This window comes from Octopus bimaculoides, chromosome 2 (assembly GCF_001194135.2).
Source record: "Octopus bimaculoides isolate UCB-OBI-ISO-001 chromosome 2, ASM119413v2, whole genome shotgun sequence".
Lineage (NCBI taxonomy): Eukaryota > Metazoa > Mollusca > Cephalopoda > Octopoda > Octopodidae > Octopus > Octopus bimaculoides.
In genome coordinates, this window is record NC_068982.1 from 89588030 (window position 1) to 89610974 (window position 22945).

A 22945-nucleotide genomic window follows, 5' to 3' on the forward strand; every position below is an offset into this window, starting at 1 on the left:
TAAAACAGGTACCAGTTGAGTACTGGGGTGAAGGGGGGAGGGGGAATGGGGGGGGGCAATGTAAGCAACTTACCTCCTCCCCTGAAGTTGCTGGCCTTGTGCCAAAATTTGAAATGAATATTATGACCACTATCACCACCCTTACGCTTAAATCCTCCCCATCGTTAAAGTCATCACTGTTACCACCACAGCTACAATCATTTACACTGTTAATACTATGACTCATACCATCATTGTTCTTCTTACACCCTCCCACCTCATTACGGTCACTGCTACCATCATCACTAATATTGCCACCACTGCAATCACCACATGCACTACTATAACCAATGCCATTATTTCCCTATGCACATGCACACACCATGAACACTGTCGATATGTTTCACCAGTAAGGTGGTGAGCTGGCACAAGCGTTAACATGAAAGGTAAAATGCTTAGCAGTATTTCGTCCATCTTCACGTTTTGAGTTCAAATTCTGCTGAGGTCAACTTTACCTTTCATCCTTTCAGGGTCAATAAATTAAGAACCGGTTGCATACTAGGGTTGATTTAATTGACTGGCTCCTTCCCCCAAAATTTCGGGCCTTGTGCCAAGAGTAGAAAAAAGGTGGTGAGCTGGCAGAAACGTTAGCATGCCAGGTGAAATGCTTAGTGGTATTTCGTCTGTCTTTATGTTCTGAGTTCAAATTCCGCCAAAGTCGACTTTGCCTTTCATCCTTTCGGGGTCGATAAATTAAGTACCGGTTGTGTACTGGAGGTCAATCTAATTGACTGACCCCACTCCCCCAAAATTTCGGGCCTTATGCCTAAAGTAGAAAAGAATATTTCTACATAAGGCAGCAAGCTGCCAGAAACGTTAGCACACTGGGCGAAATGCTTAGTGCTATTTCGTCTGTCTTTACATTCTGAGTTCAAATTCCACTGAGGTTGACTTTGCCTTTCATCCTTTTGGGATCAATAAATTAAGTACCACTTGCATACTGGGGTCGATCTGATCGACTGGCCTCCTCCCACCAAAAATTTCGGGCCTTGTACCTAGAGTAAAAAAGAGTATGTTTCACCAGTGTCATCACTCACAATCTACTGCTATTGCTTACATCAGCACTTCTATCTTTGTAAATAATACTGCCACTGTCAAAACCACCACCACCACCACCACCACCACCATCAGCACCACCATCGACACCAACAGCGCACTTGCTATTACCAGTGCCACCACGATCACTACATCCCTACTGCCATTATCACCACTACAACCAACACCAACAGTATAGTTAATACTTCCAAAATCACCACCACCACCACTAACATCATCACCACTATGACTGTTACTGTAACCACCACCACCACCATCTTTCCCACTATAGTCAATACCAGTGACATCACAACTACCACCTCTACCATCTCTCTCACTATAGTCAATACCAGTGACATCACAACCACTGCTTCCACCACCACCACCACCACTGTCTCCCTCATCTTCGCCACTACCACCAACCTGTACAGTTAATATACTATCAATGTCATCACTATCATCCACTGTTACCATCACTGTCACTATCTCCACCTCCATCACCAGTCCCCACTGTCACACCACAACTATAACCACTACTGCTACCATCACCAGACAGTCAAGACTACTAGTGTCACCACATTACAAACATTATCACTACCAATAACTCATCCACCCCCACCACCACCTTCCATCACCATATCTACTCTTCTATCAAAGCTATTAGTTGCATTAAATCCAAACATTGCACTCAGACACACCCAACCGCATCAATATGTCAATATGTGTCGCAGGAGATGCATAAGAGCAATAAACCCTGACAAAATGTTCCCATAGCAACTACACAGCTATGACCACCACCACCACCACCATTATTACCACAACACCATTTCTCTATCACTCCCCCTACTCTTTTTTTCTATCTCTATCTCTCTCACTCCTCCCCTTTCTCTCCTCCTTTCTTCTCTCTCTCTTGTTCACACTCAGCACAGAAAAAGATCAGTGAACCACACCCTAGCAGTTACAAGTTTATGCCATAAATCACAAGAATCCATAAAACTGGTACTTAACTTTAATTTCTGCAGCATTAAGAACATGTGAGATAAATATTCTCTCTTGAGCATGATACAAGTTTAAATGTTTCCTAAGAGATAAATATATAATCATTCTTATATTATGATGTGAAAGTGAAAGTTGAAGATGTAGTTGTGTGGTTTTTGCTTAGATTCTGGGTTCAACCCTTTTGTGTGGTACTTTAAACAGAATGTGTCTATTGTAGCTGTGAATTGACCAATGATTTTTATGAGTGAAATTTGATAGAATGAAAATTGTGCTGAGGCCCATCATTTAGAATACGCATACTTTGTTGTCTTTTTTTTTTAGCAAAAGGAATTTCTTTATTTTATTAGAACATTTAAATACATAGAAAGAGGAAAGAAGATAGAGATAAAAAAGAAGAGGAAAAAAGCGGGAGAATAAAACAGGGGAAGATGGAGGGGATGGGGGTGATAGGCCACATATCTCGGAACAAGTGATGTGCTCAGCTGCACCCCACAGTAATTCCCACAATGGTGTTACTGTGGAAACTGGTCAGTGACACTTGCTGCAGCAGCCACTCCACCTAATGGGACTCATTTCTCCGTCAAGCCATCATTATCCCTATTTTTCAGAAGAAATTGACTCTACAGGGTCCTAAAATACTCGATTACTCAACAGCAACTGGCACAAACTGATAGCAGCCACCCAGACCCCTGTAGGTATACAAGTTTGCTGTCCTTATAAGGAGTGACTAAAAGGGTTGACATTGGAATAGTATCTCACTGTAAAACACTGGTTCAAAATCTTCCATCTGGCCCAAACAAACCGGCTTAGAAAAGTGGATATAAAAATGATGATATGGCTATAGGTGCAGACGTGATTATGTAATTAAAACATTTCCTTCCTAACTACATGATTTCAAATTTAGTCCTATTGCATGGCACCTTAAGCAAGTGTTTCCTAATATAGCCTTGTGAGTGGATCTGTTATGTGGAAATTGAAAAAGTTTGTTGTGTGTGTGTGTGTTCATTTATTTGTTTATGTATTTTTGTGCTTCCTTGTCTTGATAGCATGTGACAGTCATACAAGTGGTGTCATTTGCTTCTAGCCATCTCTGAAAGCATGTCCAGACAAGCGGAAATATTATGTTGCTTGGAAACAAATGCGGATCAGTGACAGGATGAGCATCCATCTGCAGAAAATCTGCCTCAGCTGAGTGCCTCTGAATTATGCAAGCTTGGAAATGTGGATGCTAAATCCATGATTATGATGGTGAATATATATATATATATATATATATATATATATGTATATGTATATACCTAGGTATATATATAATCATCATTTTACATACATCTTCAGTGTTGATATGAGTCAGACAGTTTAAAAGGTTCTAATAAGTTAGAGGTCTGTGTCATGTTCCAATGTGTCCTTTGGTATGGTTTCATGGTTTCTACTATTGGATACCTTTCCTAATGCCTACCACTTTACAGAGGTTAGTGGATGCATTTTTGTGGCACCAACTCTAGTGAAGTTGCCATATAACTTGCAAAGCCATATATTTGTATACATGCATGCGTATACAAGTTTTATGTTCATTAATGTTTTGATTTTCAGTTAAGAAAAGTAACTTAGCTTTTAGTTAGAAATTGATAAAATAACTTTTGAAATTGTATGTATTTGGCTTGTGTCTAAATACATGACAGTCGACATCTCCAAAATATTCAAAAGCCATCCTCATGAAAAAGAAAAAAATATCTTAGCAATGACTACTATTAACAATAAGTAGCACTCCATTGGTAATAACAATGAGGCTTCTTGTTGATCCGATCAATGGAACAGCTTGCTCATGAAATTAAGGTGCAAGCAGCTGAGCACACCATATGCATGTGTCCCCTTAATGTAGTTTTCAAGGAGATTCAGTGTGACACAGAATGTGAAAAGGCTGGCCCTTTAAAATATAAGTATTACTCATCTTTGCCAGCTGAGTGGACTGGAGCAATGTGAAATAAAGTATCTTGTTTAAGGGCACAATGAAATGTCTGGAATTGAACTCACGACCTTACAGCACAAGCTGAATACCCTAACCACAAAACCACACACCTTCACTATTAACAATAATTATTTCTAAATTAGACAGAAAGCCATAAATTTGAGGGGGACTTAGTTATTTTAATCAGCTTCGATACATGACTGGTATCCTGTTTTGTTGGACTTCAAAGGATAAAAGGCTGAGATGCCCTTGGCAGGACTTGGCCTCTGAGCATAAAGAACTGGAACAAATACTGCTAGGCATTTTATCCAACGTTCTAAAAATTCTACCAAATCCATTATCCTACTAATGAGAATGTTAACAATAATAAAATAAATTCACACACACACACACACACACACACACACAGATAATTAGATTGGGGTAGAGAAAGGAAGTGAAAGGAAACAGGAAAATTGAATCTGTGAATCAGACAAAAAAAAAAAAAAAAAAAAAAAAAAAAAAAAAAAAAAAAAAAAAATCACAGGTCCAATTTAAAAAAATAAGTAAATTCACTCATACACAAAAGGACAGCTAGGAAAAAATATATGAGAATTACTTTATGTATTAGTTAATTATTTACCTGTTTAAAGAAGAATATAGCTAAGAAAAACGGAAGAGAAAAATTTTAAAAGGGAAAGAGAAAGACAGGAAAGACTGAAATATCTGAAGTTTATAAAAACTCACTAGAAACAATTTTGAACTGATGTAATGGAAATGTATCAATGAGCAGGTCTCAGAAGTGCAATGAAACTTTTTGATACTTCATAACAGACTGTACTATTAAGAAGAAATAAAAATTGAAGATAATAGTGTTCATGTTTTGCTAAATGGTTAAAATGATTCCAGTCTTCTACATGGTAAAACAAGTACCAGATAGAAAATAATAGCAAGGGTTGAATGATCACCTAAATACTCTTGAAGGTGGTGATCCAGAATGGTCACAGTCCAGTGACTGAAACTAGTGAAAAAATAAAAGAATAGTTTTTCATTCTAATATTGCAAATCACCAAGCAATTTTCTGGTGTCCATTTTAGTTTGCTGTTAAATCTTTCTAAGTCTATCTAATTTATTGCTTTGCTGCTCTCAAGTGACTTGGACAAAGAATGTTTTAATGTTTTGAAGATATTCAGGTGCAGAATATTAAAAACTATTGGATGCAAACTCAAAACTCTTCAACAGAAAGGCAACGTCTTTTCAGTTTTCTCCTTTAGTTTGTTCAGAAAATAACTTAACATTCATAACTCACAAGATGAAAGTGTAACCCTTTTGTTACAATATTTCTGTTAAGATGCTCTGTGTTTTGTTTAATTAATTTTAAATATTACAAAGAATTTAGTGAAAAAAACTTAGTTATCATTATGCTAGTGTTAAGAACATAAATTGTGACTGTTTGGTGGAAGATTTTAATTCGGAACTTTTGAAAATAAGACATTTGTACAATAGAGCCAGAAGCAGTTTCAGGTGGGTTGGTATCAAAAGGGTTAAATTGTTTTTAGGTTTCATACATCAGGTTGATTTGATAGAAAAACATTTTAGATAGGAAATGTTGTGTGCATATATGAAGTCCTGTGGTTGTACTGACACTTAACTAAGATTTGGTTGGTACAACAGTAAATTCCAGAGAGATTAGTGATGCTTGTATTGACAAATAATGTTTGGTTAGTTGAACGTCTTGACCAAAGACACAGAGTAATGCCTGTTATATAATATGATCTCTCATAAGGGGGTGCTGAAAGGTTCCTGACTTTGGGTAAGAGAAAATACAGGAGGATCAGTTAATTATGATTTTATTCAACATATACCCCTCTCAAATTCACACACTTATTGTAATAGTCCTTCAGTTTTTCGAAGCCCTGTAAAAGAACTCAGAAGGTTGAACCTCCAGCCAGGCCTTTCCAGCAACTTTTCAGTATCCCCTCGCAAGCAAATTATTTCCCTTTTGTTATTTTTCACTTGGAAGTTGATATTTCAAACATTGCAACCTTTTTTAGGAAAAATGCTTCAAGTAAAAACTGAAATTCTTCTATAAAGCCACTCACAGATACTCTCTTCTGGCTTGTTAGCATATTAACATCTCTCTGCTTTTTATACTGCTACTATAATAGAATTTGCTCCTTAGAGCTACCTGGATTTGCACCACCTCCACTTGAGTGTTTCTGTCCCACTTGCTACTCCTTCTGTCATATCAACCTTGCTGTTTTCAATCCACCAGGCTCTGCACTTATCATTAAACCCAATCCTTCCTCCTCAGATATACCCTCTTTGGAATTCCTTGCTCATGTACTTTCTATAGGTGTTGACTTACAAGGGCTCAAGAAGCACTTTAGTAGCATCAGTATTACTGGTTCAGGTGGGCCTATACAGACTTAGTTACAGTTCCAACCTCCAGACCATCATCCCTATCATCATTTTAACATCTACTTTTCCATGCTTGCATGGGTTGGAACAGTATTTGCTGAGGTAAACTTTTTATGTCTAGATGCCTTTCTTGTTACAAACACTTTTTCCCAAGTAAAGTAATATTTTCCCATGGCCAGACATGTTTGCACAGAAGATTATACATAAAGAACACTTCTTGTATGGCAGTAACCGGTGACACCCATTTACAACTATCATGCGATATCAAGACAAAAAGACACTAATATATAGGCATACACACACAAACACACAAACGCACACACACACCAAACAAATATAAAGAAATCTCCATGTTGGATGCAGTTTTAAATTTAGTGATGCAGCTGACCTTATGTATATAGATCAAGACAACTGGCTAGTGCTAAATGTATAACATTATGGAGCACAGGGTCACTACCATAGCATGTGGAGGTTATTGGTACTGATATATGAGGGAGGTCATGATTACTATTGTAATATGCAAACTAAAGTGTAGTTACTGCCACATACTCATGAATGTAAGTTCATTCTTGTAATTCCTGGACAGGACAGCATGTTGTGTCCTTAAGCAAAGTATATAGTTTCACATTGCTCCAGTTCATAGTACTGAAAATGAGTACCAGCTGAGTACTGGTGCAGCTTTGCTACCATTTTATTTGGGGTTTGATTTCACGAGAGGCATTTGGAACAAGTAACTTCCACTATAGCCTCAGGCTGACCAAATCTTCTGTAAATTGAAGTTAGAGAGAAACTAGAAGGAAGCCCATCATGCACATTCCTCTCCCCATGCCTGTACCATTCCTTCAGTGTTCTGCTTAGTCATAACCAGAAATGACTGATGAAAGTAGCATTAATTTTCTAGGTTATTCAATCTTTCCCAACCAATCAATGAGCTAATTGGGTAAACCTATCAATAATGAACCTATAATGGCTACTGGAAACAGCTGTAAGTTGAATTTACTACAATAAAGAAAAATATGTAATGACCATTAGTTATACCTTGTCTTAAATATATATATATATATATATGTTCTCCACCACTCCTCAACAATTAGTGTTGGTGTGTTTACATCCTTATAATTTAGCTGTTCAGAATAAGAGATCGATAGAAGTACCAGGAAAAATACAAAAGTAAGTACTGGGGTCGATTTGTTAGACTAAAATAAATTGTTCAAGGTGGTGCCCCAGCTTGGTCACAGTCTAATGACTGAAGTTAGTAAAAGATAAAAGATATGTGTGTATGCTTTGATTCTGCAAGACTTCACAAAAACAGTTGAGTTAAAATATTACTATACTTTTCATTCTCAAGTAAACAAAAGTCCCCTAGTGTCATGGACCTTGTTGGTTTTGACATGTCAAGACTAATGGAATGAAACTACCTTATTGGTGTAAAACATTTAATAGTTAGCAACAAGAAGAGCATCCAGCTACAGAAAATCTGCATCAATAAATTTCATCTATCTCATGCCAGTGTGAAGAAAAAGAAAACATAAAAGTGATGAGGAAGATGACAATGATTTATATATCTGTGTGTGTGTGTGTGTGTGTGTGTGTATTTCACAATGGTATTTTTCATACGCAATGTGATGCCAGAAATCTTCAGAGAAAATGATTTATCAAGAACCACTTAGCCAAAAATAAATGTAATTTGGATTTCTAGATTCTAAAATTTTAGAAATTAATTTTACTCAAGATAAATTACTGTTATAACAGTTGCATTATTGTCAAGTTACAAACTGAAAACATGGAGAAAGTTGTTTTTTTGTCCACTTGTTAAAATGTTGAGTAGCATAACTTTGGTTTTTAAAATAATACAAGGCCTTGTCACTAGGACGTTTGGAAAACAAGACCTTTAAGTTTATAAGCTTACTTTTTCATGTTTTAAATAGCAAAGTGTTGTGGCTTCTTATGATTTTTTTTTCCTACAAGAATTTGACTATTGTTATTGTTTGAATCAAAATACTTATAGTATAAATACACAATATCATTGAATCCATTCAGAGATGTAAAAACTTATATATATATGTATATGTATCATCATCATCATCGTCGTTTAACGTCCGCTTTTCATGCTAGTATGGGTTGGACGATTTGACTGAGGATGGGTGGACCAGGAGGCGACACCAGGCTCCAATCTGATTTGGCAGAGTTTCTACAGCTGGATGCCCTTCCTAACGCCAACCACTTCGAGAGTGTAGTGGGTGCTTTTATGTGCCACCGGCACGAGGGCCAGTCAGGCGGTACTGGCGACGGCAATGCTCGAAATGGTGTATTTTACATGTCACCTGCACAGGAGCCAGTCCATCAGTACCACCATCATTTAACATCTATGTTCCATATAGTCATGGATTGGTTCTGATGTACCCAAGAGTTGCATCGTACTCAAATGTCTGCTTTAGCACAGTTTCTGAAGCTAGATGCCTTTTCTAACACCAATCACTTTACAACATGGACTGGGTGCTTTCTTGTTCCACCTGAAGTCACCAAACAGTTTGCAGAACTTTGAACCCACACTGGGCCGAGCATCTTTATGCTAGGGGAGGAGAGGAATGCTAGGGAAAATGGGGGACAGGGCAAGTTCTTGTAGAGGGATCTGCATGTTTACTCACATCTAGTAGGGAAAAGGGGAACAGAGAAAGATAAAATGATAATTAGGAGCTGCAAGAGATAGATAATGGTGATGAAGTGCCCAGGTGACCTTATAAGGCACAAGCTGAGTAGATGTGAATGAGTGGGTGCTTGGTCTGCAAGATTGTATTGGAAAGAGAATGAGGTGATAGGGGGTTGACCCAAAATAGTTAGGGTTGAAGGGTCAATGAACAAAGAACGTGCTGAGAAAGACAGAGGGATGCAGAAGAAACAGTATGGTGGCACAAGTGGCAGGAGTACTAAGATGATACATGAGTACTAAGAGTAGAGGACAAGAGAGGGAGATGACATGGTTTGGTAGTCTGTAGGAGCTGTGGATGGAGAGAGAGAGAGTCATTGTAACATGGGTGGAGAGCAGGAAGCATAGCACTTCCAGAACTCAATTTTGCTGTGGAGGATGAGTCTTTTCAAGAACCTCATATCGCCAGAGATTCCAGTCTTTAGTCATCTCTACCATCAGATTCAGGTTTCTGAGGTCAACCTTCCCACTTCATCCTATGTCTTTCTGGGTCTCCCTCTTCTGCAGGTTCCAACCACATTAAATGATTGGCACTTTTTTATGCATCTGTCCTCATCCATATGCATCACATGTCCACATCAATGCAGTCTTCTCTCTTGAATGCAAACCCTGATTCCTCTTATGCCAAGTTTTTCATTCATCACCTTTGTACTAATTCTTTCATGCACACTCACATTAGATATCCAAGAGAGTATATTTGTTTTATTTCTTTCAAGTTTTCTCAAGAAGATATCAGTGCCCCAAGTGTGATATGAACTCACAACCTCTGCATTTCTCATGCATGACTCAAACAGTGACTTACATGTTTTTAAAAGCCTGCTTTAGTAATTGTAGCTTTTGGTTCAAACTGAGCTGGGAGTTGTTGTTTAACTCTATGTGAGCTCTCAACCAGTGGCCTTGTAACCAAAGTCATTCCAGCTATAACCTACCATGCACTTGTATTTCAAGGACTTCATTGTCCAATGTATACATTTGGTTGTTAAAGTGTGATTTTAGCAATATTTCACTAATACTTTAGCAAGTAAATTGACAACTGCATGTTGGCCCCCTTATTTGCCTGCATCCCTAGAGTAATGTGCATGTGTGTGTGTGTGTACATGCACACACACACGTCCATATATTGGATGGATTGGCAGTCTTTAAAGGTGTAGGATAACCTTTTTGTTATGACTCTGAAATGATGAAAAGTTGTCTGTAGCTGAGTTAGAACAACTCTGCAGAGTCAGAAAAAATACTACAAAACATCACAAGACACTCTCTCATAAAGAAAAAGAGATTGTCTTGTGATGTTTTGTAGTATTTTTCCTAACTCCACAGAGTTGTTCTAATTCTGCTACAGACAGCTTTAACTTTTCATCATTTCAGAGACATGACAAAAAGGTATCAATCCAGTACTGTGGATTGCAGCAGAACGGTTAGAGGGAGTCAGGCAGGGTATCTCATGGTATCTGTTCTAGTTTTATGCATTCTGAGAGTAGCACCTGCAATGATGCTGGTGCCAAACAGTATTGGCAAAAGTTAGTGAACTTTCCTTTGGATAAACATTATTGGCATGTAAAGGAGAGATTTACGACAGAGATTTCCTCAAAAAATTTTTGCCTATGGCTGTGTGGTTAAAAAGCTTGCTTTGCAACCATGTGGTTTGGAGGTTCAGTCCCACTGCATAGCACTTAGGGAAAGTGTCTTCTACTTTGGTTCCTGGTGAGCTGGTGTCTTGTGAGTGAGTTTGGTGGACGAAATCTGTGTGTGTGTGTGTGTGTGTGTGTGAGAGTGCATGTATGTGTATCTTTGCATTTGTTCCTTCCACCCCTCACTACTTGACAGTTGGTGTTGGTTTGTTTACCCATAACATAGCAGTGTGGCAAAATAGATTGACAGAATAAGTGTGAGACTTTAGAAAAATGAATACTGGAGACAATTTGTTCAACGAAACCCTTCAAAGTGGTGCCCCAGTATGGCCGCAGTCCAATGACTGAAACAAATAAAGGATAACAGAAACAGGTTGGTACATGGTCATCATTGACCGACAGGATTCAACACACACACACACACACACACACATGCATGCACACACCCACACACGAATAGGGAATGTGATGAAATGTACCAAAGACTAGTTTCAGATGCAAACAAAGTTAATTACAATAAACACAAAAGATGAGGTTAAAATTGTATGAATTAAAATTTGTCCTGAAATGTCTTTAAGGGAATAAAAATCTTATTGAAAAAGTGAGTACAGTAACACAACAGTAATAAAAGTTACTTGCCATCAGCAACATCATCATCTTCATCATCATCTTCATCGTCATCCTCTTCAAAATTAATTGAAGCACTTTCAGAAGAGATCATACTGCTTGTTCGAGAATGGGTACAAACCTGTCATAGAAATGTTATTTGTATGAGGAAAATTTATAGTACACACACATACATAGTTAAACCGTCAAGGAAAGCAGGGGAGGGTATTCTGAAATATAAATTGACTAAAATTTAAATGGAAATATGCTGTGTCACTGGTTATCTGATTTTGGGTAAGGAAATGAAAACCAATTTGTAATAAGTTTATATGAATAATTCACAATGAAGTACAAATATGAATATCAAAATAACAATCAATAAGGCAAAATTAATATATATATATACATATATATATATATATATACATGCATGTCTGTATGTAAGTGTGAATATATATATATATAAATATTAGTTAAAGAATAAAAAGACTGGGTTAATGACTCAACATATCACACCCCCTCAATGAACATATATAAGAAATACAGCATAATCTGTCAAACACAAGGAATAAGAAGAAATAATAAATAAATAAAAATAGAGCATATAGTTTAAAATTTTTATACACGAATATATTGTTTCAACCGATAACATGGAACTGAAAAAAATCGAGTTAAAGGTATAAAGCAATACACGTGAATATCATTTCATAGAAGTTAAAAAAGTTAAAATTAATACAAATAAAAATTAATACGGAAGGAGTAAAAATTTCAAATATAATAACATATAATATAAGTCGATATAGTAAAATAAAATGACATGAAGAAATGAGGTACCATAAAGTAGTCTATCGGTTGAAAAAACAAGGACAGAAGTGATTTAACACCACTTAGAATTAAAGTTCAAAGTTCTTCAACTCCCTCGGGCACATTTCACATCTCAAAACCAGTAGACACCAAAAGGCAAGTTCGCACCAATCCGGCACACACAAGAGCAAACAACAGGCACCCAGCAAGTATCAACAGGCAAAAGTTCAATTCCGCTCACCATATCAAAAAAGGTTCACCACACATGAGTCAAAAACAATTACAGCACACCGCAGGTATCCATCAATAAAAACAATTTCACGAATTTCATACAATACCTATGGCCATTTCGGAGGTACACCACTGTATTTCAAAACACAATAGAGTGTAAATTGGTGATGACCCCTCGTCAGGGTGAACACACGTACAAAGTTACAACATGCACAAGATGAAAAAAAAAACTGATTTCTCTAAGGAGCAAATATATATAAAAATGGACCAGCCTATGTAAATAAGTGGAAGATTAAAAAAAAAAAGAAGAAAAAAAGTGCCATTTTAGAATAGCCAAACAGGCTGCAATATCAACACCAATCTACGAGGTTTCAAATCACCCTAACGTAAACTATTACACTTGTTATTTATTTTTATCTCTATAGTTTCAAGAAGAAAAACTTCTTGAAACTATAGAGATAAAAATAAATTTAAAAGTAATAACAAATGTAACAGTTTACGTTAGGGTGATTTGAAACCTCGTAGATTGGTTTTGATACTGCAGCCTGTTTGGCTATTCTAAAATGGCACTTTTTTTTTTTTTTTTTTTTTTTTTTTTTTTTTTGGAATCCTCCAATTATTTACATAGGCTGGTCCATTTTGTTTATATATATTTGCTCTACTGGTTTTGAGATGTGAAATGTGCCCGAGGGAGTTGAAGAACTTTGAACTTTAATTCTAAGTGGTGCTAAATCACTTCTGTCCTTGTTTTTCCAACCGATAGACTACTTTATGGTACCTCATTTCTTCATGTCATTTTATTTTACTATATCGACTTATATTATATTATTATATTTGAAATTTTTACTCCTTCCGTATTAATTTTTATTAGTATTAATTTTAACTTTTTAACTTCTATGAAATGATATTCACGTGTATTGCTTTATATCTTTAACTCAATTTTTTTCAGTTCCATGTTATCGGTTGAAACAATATATTCTTGTATAAAAATTTTATACTATATGATATATTTTTATTTATTTATTATTTCTTCTTGCATTATTTTTCTTGCGTTATTTCTTCTTATTCCTTATGTTTGACAGATTATGCTGTATTTCTTATATATGTTCATTGAGGGGGTATGATATGTTGAGTCGTTAACCCAGTCTTTTTATTTTTTAACTAATATTTTACTCTTGTCTCAATTATTCTGAGCACTTCTCCTTGCAGCCCTGTATAAAATCTATTGGTTTCCTAATAAGAAACCATTAATACTATATATATATATATAGTAAAATAAAAGTTAGGCAGGCAGTTGTTAATGACATGAAAGTATTTATAAATTAGTTATACAGATGTGTGTATAAATACAATTAAGCAGAAAAACAGGAAACCAGTCCACAGTTGTTCTCATAAATAGGTAAAACACCTAGAGAGTTCATACTCTGACATCATAGATAGATGGGAAAAGAATCCAGACAATCCTTTACAACTGTTTCTTAGGTTTGGTGATCAACAAGTGCAGTGGTGTGCATTATGCATACAAAAACATGTAGTAAATTGGTGTTAGAAGATGTATATGAAATAGCACAAATTTAAGTTATAATGATAGTATATATTATTATGATGACACTATGAAATTAATGTACTTGATTACTGAGCAAATGGTCATGAATTCAAACCTTATTTTTCCTCTAGACACAGTGTTTGATGCAGTGTACCTAACTGAAGAAAACAGACACTGCTCTGTACTCTATAGTGGGAAGAGCAGTAAAATTCAGTTGCATCAGCCACAAAACTACCTCATAGATGCAAGAAAATATAAAACAGATATAGATACAAGCAGTTAAAAGATATAGAAAATAGTACATCTCTGACAATTCAATAACTTTTTCCTTACCAAATTCCAAACTGAAAGACACTACCTTTGTTTCAATTAATTTTGAAAATAATGAAGAATTTAGTAAAATAGCTTTGTCATTATTAAGCTAGTGTTTATAAAATAAATCAATAAGAAATTTTGATGAAAGGTTCTTATTTAATTCACTTTGAACCAAGAAGTTTGCATTATAGGAACAAGAGCTGTCTGAGGCAGGTCGGTATCAAGAGGATTTAAATAGTTCTTATCCTGTCACTTTAATTAAGTCCATAGTCAAGAAGCTTGTATTTAGGCACATACTTTTTATATTTTAACTAGCAGTCTTTGGCTGCTATCATTGGTGGTTTGCAGAGGAGATTTAAGCAAACCCTCACAGATTGTTAAATAACAATGATGCATGTTGTCAAAATGGACATCATTGGTTTAATTTCATGGTGACAATTTATAGATGTTTGTCTATATATTATTTATTCTTAACTTAATTTCTATTTAGTAATTAGTTCTTAATAACCCAATCTATATAATGATGATAGATGTATTAAACTAAAATTCTGCAATTGATGGGAATTCTACTGAAAAATTTACTAATTGATACATTTAATTGAAAAAAGTTAGGTAATTATCTCTCTTTATTACTCTGCAGCAATTGGACATATTCTTTTTGTTTCTTGCTTTCAAGAAATTGATGTTGTCAATTAAATTGACACCAGTAAATTACCTAATTGATCAGCCCATTCCTTCCTCTTTCACCTATCTTGGAGAACAAACAAGGAATCTCACTGGATATGCATAGACCCCATGGCTTGTACCTATACTCTCCTTCAAGCCATTTGATATTGACATCTTTCACCATTTATCTATCTGCAGCTATTCATCACAGTTTCACTTCTGTTCTGTTCTGTTTTAAAAATGGAAATGAGTGGACCATTAGTCTTGTGAAGATGTAATGTGGTTGATGTTGGGAAAGGCATTCAACTGTAGAGACTAATCCAAAAATGAAACTTAGGTATGAGATGTGGTCCTGTGACCCATCTAACAAAGCATCAGTAATCTGTGCAGCCCATGTGAGTAATTGAAAGAAACATTAAGTGATAAGGATGGTGATGTTGATGATGATGATATTTATTCTATCAATCTCAGAGGAATAAAAAGAAAAGTTAACTCTGCCAGAATGTTGGAAATGGCCAGAATACCATGTGTATTACCCATCTGTTATAGTAACCATGTGACTGGACTCTCATTTCAGTTGAAAACAGCCATTTTTCTGACTGCTAAATCAAGCAAATACATACACATCTTACATTTATAAGGATAATGATGATGGTGCTGTTGTTGTTGATGAAGAGGTTGATACATTTGTTCTAAAGATTATGCATTTGTACTGAGGATGCACTGAAGTGTGAAACTTATTTCAGTGAAGTTTGGGGAAACAGGAATTATTTAGTGAAATATCCTACAAATTTTGAAATAATTGGAATTTGAGGAATTGGAAATGGAATATTTCCAAAAGACTTTTTTGAATGGAACAGTGATGTATGTAATCTTGAAATATTACTTTAATGGCCTTCACAATAAATTACTAACCTTTGCTTCATATAACAAGTCAAAGAAATAACTCAACGAAAATTAATATAAAAATAGTAAAAGTAATAATGAATTCATTTACCTAGACAACAGACAAATTTTATTGGAGAGAAGACAAAATCAACTCTAACACATTATTGGTGACTTTTGTTTCCGAGACTAGAAAGATCAAAAGAGAAGTCACCAAAGCAAAATTTGTTTTAAGTTTCTTGAAGGAGAAACCTAATATTCTAAGAATGTTGGTCTGGTCTGCTACTTTTTATTTTTATTTATAGAATATACAGTAACAAAGGAAGGTAAGTGAAGAGGTAGATAGACAAAAAGGATTTTTTGGTATTTAGTTATGTTTCATTACATCCTGTGTTAAAATTCCACTGAGGTAGACTTTGTCTTTTATCCTTCCAATACAATAAGTACTAGTTGTTGTGTTGTTTAGCCTTTCCAATAAAATAAGCACTAGATGTTGTGTTGTTTAGCTGGTCTCTGATCCGAGGTATTCCAGTACTTTGCTGGTACTTTCTTTTATTGTCTCTAGAAGGCTGAAAGGCAAAGTGGACCCCAGTAGGATTGAACTCGAAGCATAAAGTGCCATAACTAAATAAGTTAAGATATTTTTGCCCAGTATTCTAAACAGTTTTGCAAATTCATTGAACATGATCTCAAATTTTGGGGAGGAAATAATCAATCAATCGGCCCATTATTTGACAAGTACTATTTTATCAACCTTTAAAAGTGGGGAAAAACAAGACTGAACAGGGTGAGAATTAAACTCAAAAAGTAAAGGGATGTAACTAAATAAAACATTTAATTTACTGTCCTACTGATTCTGATACTCTATCACTACTACAAATATATATATGAACATAATATTGCAAATTAGCAATCATTAGAGCATCAGATAATTTCTTTTTTTTTTTTTAATGTATAGCTATATTTTGATACATAACATTATTCATTCTGTTTATAAGACAAGCCATATACTAGTAATGATAATTATAGTTATTTTGAATGTCTGTGCAAGGCCAACAATTTTGAGAAGGGGACAGTTGATTACATTGTCCCAATGTCCCAGAGCTTATCAAACCCAGCGAGATGAAAAGCAAAGTTACCCTCAGCAGGATTCAGAATCAGAACAAATACTGCAAGGAATTGTTTTCAACACTCTCTCAATTCTGCCAAACCAACCAACCAACCAAATAATAATAAGCTCACTATACGGTTAAGTTCCTGCCCTTGTGTGGTTCACTTATTCAGCTGTGCTGTGTAATACTACCACTTGACAGTGACTTTGACGGAAGCTACTATGTTGTAAGTAGTCAATTCAGGTCTTTGCTCTGAGGATGACTTCTCTTCATCCAGCCAGTCTTGGAGGCCTTGAAAAAGTCAAGGGCCCTACCTCAGCCTACCATACCACAATAATAATAATAATAATGATAATAATAATAATTATTATTGTTATTATGATAATGATGATAATTCTTTCTACTACAAGCACAAGGATTGAATTTTTGGTGGGAGGAAACTAGTCAATTACATTGACCCCAGTGTTTTACTGGTACTTAATTTATTGACCCCCAAAAGGATAAGTGGCAAAGTTGGCGTCGACAGAATTTGAACTCAGAAGATGATGATAGGCGAAATACCGTTAAGCATTTCATCCAGCACATTAACAATTCTGCCAGTTTCCTACCTTAATAATAAATGCCCTGATGTCATACCAGGCACTGGTCACATGGCTTCTGATCTTAACTGATTGAAAGTGTTATCATGTACATGTTTTGTCTTGGCATAAAAGATGGGCTGCAGCAAATATTTTGCTCAATACCACAGATTTGTTTGTCAGCTTGTCAGTTGAGCATGTCTCTCAGAAGCTGACATGTGCATCTCTGATCTCAAGCAGTTGTAGTGGGGGAGCATCATAGCCATGTGTTGAGAGGAATTCTTTGGGGTTTGAATTATTCAACTCTGGAAGCATGGGTGTCTCATTCAACATCCTTAAACAACCTTTATTCAAGGACCGTTTGAGTGGGATGGGCTTCTCAACCTGAAGAAAATTTTATCTGGGTTCCACCTGCAAGATCATGCTTTTTATCTTGGTATGAGATATGGTTGTGAAGCATGTGCCTGATGTACCCTTAGATGGGTAGTCATGATGGGTATATTGGGCTTTGTATATTTGTACTCCAGTGTCACTTTGATGGCATGCACTGCTCTCTCAGTCTATGTTAATAATAATAATAATCCTTTTTACTACAGGCACAAGGCCTGAAATTTTGGGGGATGGGGAAAGTTGATCACATTGACTCCAGTACTTGACTGGTACTTAATTTATAAACTCTGAAAGGATAGAAGACAAGGTTGACCGTGGTGGAATTTGAACTCAGAATATAAAGATAGACAAAATGCTTCTTAGCATTCTGTCCAGTGTGCTAATGATTCTGCCATATATGTGTGTGTGTGTGTGTGAAATTGATAATAAATATCATTTATGATAAAAATTTGTGGTTTCATTTTGATTACTGTACCAGTGACAGAAGGTAAAACTTCTCAATGCAATTCATCTGCATTTAGTGTCTCTGACTGTGATTCACTTTCACTCTATTTGTTGTTTTAGTTTCCTTCTACCAGCATGACCGACGTGAAACACATTTCATTTTATTACATGGAAGATGGGTGGGTGTCTGTGTGAGAGATTGATTAATACAATTTATGATAAAATCTTAGTTCCATTTTGATTAAAATACCTGCATCTTCAAAGCTCACAGCACTTCACCCGCATTTTGCGTCTCTGACTGTCAGTCACTTCTACTCTGTTTGTTGTTTTAGCTCCCCTCTACCAGCAGGACTGACAGGACACATTGCATTTTATTATATGTAAGTTATCAGAATTAAAGTAAATTTGCATTTGAAATACTCACTTTTTTAATTGTAGTTTGATTATCAAAATCTTTTAATTTTTTGTTTTTTATTAAAATTTTGTACTTGAGTTGATTTGGAGATGGTAGTTGAGGATCATCACTGAAGTCACTGTCAAACAGATATTTTGTTACCAGTTTATCACCGAATGTGGACTAGAAAAAATAGAAATATGGAACATCATAAATATTAAACAATATATATCCAGTAACAGAATATCATTATTGACTAATATATTGTGACAAATCTATCCAACAGCAAATTACTTGAAAGAAAATAAATTTTTATTGAAAATATTCATTGCTTTTTGCTTAGATGAAGGTCTGTGCTGGCTGAAATGTTGGTTTATAAACACATACACACACACATACACGCACACACATGCACACACGAACTTCATTAGCTTACAGCTGTTTCTGCTATAAGATGCAGTCAGTGGACTCATAGTTGAGTGCCTGAATAACACCCTATAGCTTCATCAGAGCCTCGAATATTAAGTACTTCATATTTGAGGCTCTGCTGAAGTTATGAGATGTTAATCAGGCACTCAACTATGAGTCCACTGCATCTCATAGCAGAAACAGCTGCAAGCTAATGAAGTAGATTGTGTGTGTGTGTATATATATATATATATATATATATAAACCATAAAAGGAGGTATGAGAGGTGAATATATATTCATTTAAATATGTAACCTCTTTTGGATTACAGCTGTTTTGCAACCTTTTCTTATAGGATTAATTTCAGTGTAAATGAAATTATGCTTGCATGTTTGCATTGTTGTGCATGCTTTGCATTATTAAATACAACTTTAGGAATTGAATCGTTAGTGTACCTATGATGTTCTGGTGATCTGATGAGCTAGCCTTATATATTTGCATGGATTTGTGAATATACAGTTGTATTGCATAATGCTGAGTATACATATTAAAGTAAAAATGTAAGCATAATTTCTTCTACACTGAAATTAATACTACATGAAGAAGGTTGTGAGATAGCTCTAATCCTAAGGATGTGATGTGGTTAAATAAATATATACGGTCTTCTCATACCTCCTGACTTTTATGGCTATATACTCCTCATAAAATAATTTCATTGATCAGTTCTCCTGGATTTCAGCTGCATGAACACTCTACATTACACTTCCCTGTATTGGATTAAAATGTGGACTGTTAGCTGAGTCTGTAAGAGGAGCTTACTGTCGTAATAACTACATAATTCTCTGAATTCATATATCTTTTAGCTTTTATCTTTTACTTGTTTCAGTGATTAGACTGCGACCATACTGGGGAACCACTTTAAAGAATTTTTAGTTGAATGAATTGACAACATACTTAGTTTCTTCCAAGCCTGATACTTATCCTATTGGTCTCTTTTGCCAAACTGCTAACTTAAAGGAACATAAAAACACCAACACCAGTTGTCAAGTAAAACACCAGTTGACAGTAAAACACACACACACACACATATATGGCGGGCTTCATTCAGTTACCACATACTAAATTCACTCACAAGGCTTTGGTCAGCCCAAGGCTATAATAGAAGGCACTTGCCTAAGGTGCTATGCAGTGAGACTGAACCTGGAACTGTGTGGTTGGGAAGCAAGCTTCTTACCACACAGCCATGCCTACACCTTTAAATACATGATGTAATGTCAGAACAGTTAAAAAGTAAACAAACAGAAAGACAATGGTATGGTGTTACTTCACTACTCATAGGGAAAGAAAATATAATGGAGTGTCCTTGATATTTTGAATTTTAGCCTTTCTAAGCATTTTGCCCAGCCTGCTAACAATTCTGCTAATTTCCACCTTAAAATTGTTAAATATTAGCAGATAATATACATATTACCATGCTAGAAAATGGACAACTGAAGTAGGGATTTAAAGCAAAAGAGAGTTTGTATTTTAAAATGGTCAAAAGAGGGAAAGTGACTGAAGAGGAATGTGTGTGTGTGTGTGTGTGTGTGTGTTCAAGATATGTGCACAGAAATGTTTAACTGTTTAGCAACTAAGTAAAGAGAAAGCAACTTTATGTGTGTTCTATTAGTACAAATGTTAAGAGGGTAGCTGTTGATTGGTGTGTTAGTGAAGAGTGTGTTTTGGGTGTGATAGTGTACCATGTCCTTTTAAGTATCCGTATAAAGGGGAGCATATTTCTATTTTTATTTTCTTTTGCATTTGTAAATTCATTTAGAGTTTTCAACCCTTAATTATTGAAATGAATTTCAAATTATGTTATATGAAATAGGTTTATATTTTGTTTCTTCCATGGTTAGTTTTTAAATATTTAGTCTCACACTTGTTTATTTGAAGGAATATGTTATTAAAAGTGTTTTAAAGTGGATGTGTTCTATGAAGATTTTTCTTAAGATATAATTAATATAGGCTTGTATAAGATGAATAACTTTCTTGTTCTACTTGATGTAACAAGAGACATGGTCAATCTCCTCTACTTAGGTCTGCAAAAGCATTGCAGGCTTTTTAAATTGAAGAAATTGATGATGCTAATCTCTTGCACAAACTGTTACATGTCGACATCTGTAGGTTGAGATATACTAGACAGTGGATGTTTTGAAGAGAAAAGACTGGACATAGTAGTTAGTGCACAGTCAGAGAGCTGAAGTAATGACAAGTGAGTTGGGAGTGCCTGTGTAGAGATGCTACAAGACCAGGCAGAACTGAGTAGCTGGGGCCATTACAGTAGTAGCATGCCTATAGGCTAGAAGCTGAAGCATGTTTGTGAATGATTTTAAGCTAGTCATTTAAAAGGCTTTTTCTCAGAATGTGGTCTCACATTTCAGTGTCTGTGCTACAGCAACAACATCCTAAACGCGAGAGCAAAAAATACTTCATTTTGAGCCTTGTCTGATGGCTTGAATTCACACAACCATAAATGTATAAATTCACAGTTATTGTCTCTTTATACATTCAGATACAGGCAATAAGTGAATTCACTTTATCCACACACCAGTGTTTAAAGTATTAAAACTAGGGAATATGTATAGATAAATCATTTAATGAAAAGACAAAAGTTCTCAAGTTTATGTTCTTCACGAACATTCATAGTTTATACCTACTTTGCAGAAATTTTGTTGAAAATTAATTAAATACACATTTACCTGTGTATATATTAGTAATATTGTAGGAAATGACCCATTATATAAATCTTCCTCAGTTAAAACACCTCAACATATGCACAGAATACTTGTGCAGGTAAGAATTCAATGCAGTACAACTGTATCGTGCAATATGGAGCAGGAATATTGGTGCAGATATGTAAAATGATTTATTATACACTGAAATTATTATTTCATGATGAAGGTTGCAAAATGACCATAATCTTATTGATATCAAGTGCTAAAATAAATATATTTACCTCTCATACTGTCTGGCTTTTTATGGTGTGTATGTGTGTGTGTGTGCATGTATTTTCTTATCTTGCCAAATTTTCTTCATCTGCTCTCTCTGGTCTTTCTTAAATTGTGTTGGATCTACGGCTTCATTCACTTTTAAGGTTCCCTGCATTTTCACTGCTTCAATCACTCCCCTTGATGTACAAAGCCAGGCTATTCTCCCCTTGATGTACACCAGGGTCGTACACGCTCAGGCATGTAAGGTATGCGCTGCATGCTCTGTGATTTTTTTATCCATATCATCGGAAAATTAGATAAAATAGTTACTTTTGTTTCAAAGAAACTCCGTCCAGGTATTTTCTAAATATTCTTCCTCCCCTTCCCCCTCTCTCACTGACTCGTACGTCTGCTTTGAGAAGACCACGTGACACCCCCTCTCTGTCTCTTTGTTAGTGTAGAATTGTTGCTAACCTCGTTCCACTTTCTGACCCGAACAATAGCAATCCCATAATTCCTGAGTTAGCCAACTGAAATGTCGGAATAAACTGGCGGTAAGTTTGAATTTTTTTTTCATTCAAAATATTTGTTTGCACTAATATATTTTTGGAGTGTTTTGAATGCAAAAAATATTATCTATATTATATTTCTTATTTCAGAAGTAGCTAATTAATCTTAAATTAATTTGACTAACGTTATTTTTACGTTTTGTTGAAATTCACTCAGATGCAATTTACTCAGACGCTTACACGTGTGTTTTTATATAAAAGTAACCTTTTTCAAAATGAGTGTTATAAACGATATTTTGAGAAATAGT

The 22945-nt window shown here is 35.4% G+C and overlaps 1 protein-coding gene across 3 annotated transcripts in view; it reads right to left on the reverse strand.

The window, feature by feature from the left end:
• LOC106874430 (uncharacterized) overlaps positions 1–22945 on the reverse strand; it is a 1214035-nt gene that overhangs the window by 111949 nt on the left and 1079141 nt on the right. For all 3 annotated transcript variants that reach the window (XM_052978428.1, XM_052978427.1, XM_052978429.1), the window contains 2 exons: positions 18779–18931; positions 11417–11525 (listed from right to left, as the gene is read on the reverse strand). In XM_052978428.1, the coding sequence (XP_052834388.1) occupies positions 11417–11525; positions 18779–18931 (262 nt within the window). The remainder of the gene's footprint in view (positions 1–11416; positions 11526–18778; positions 18932–22945) is intronic.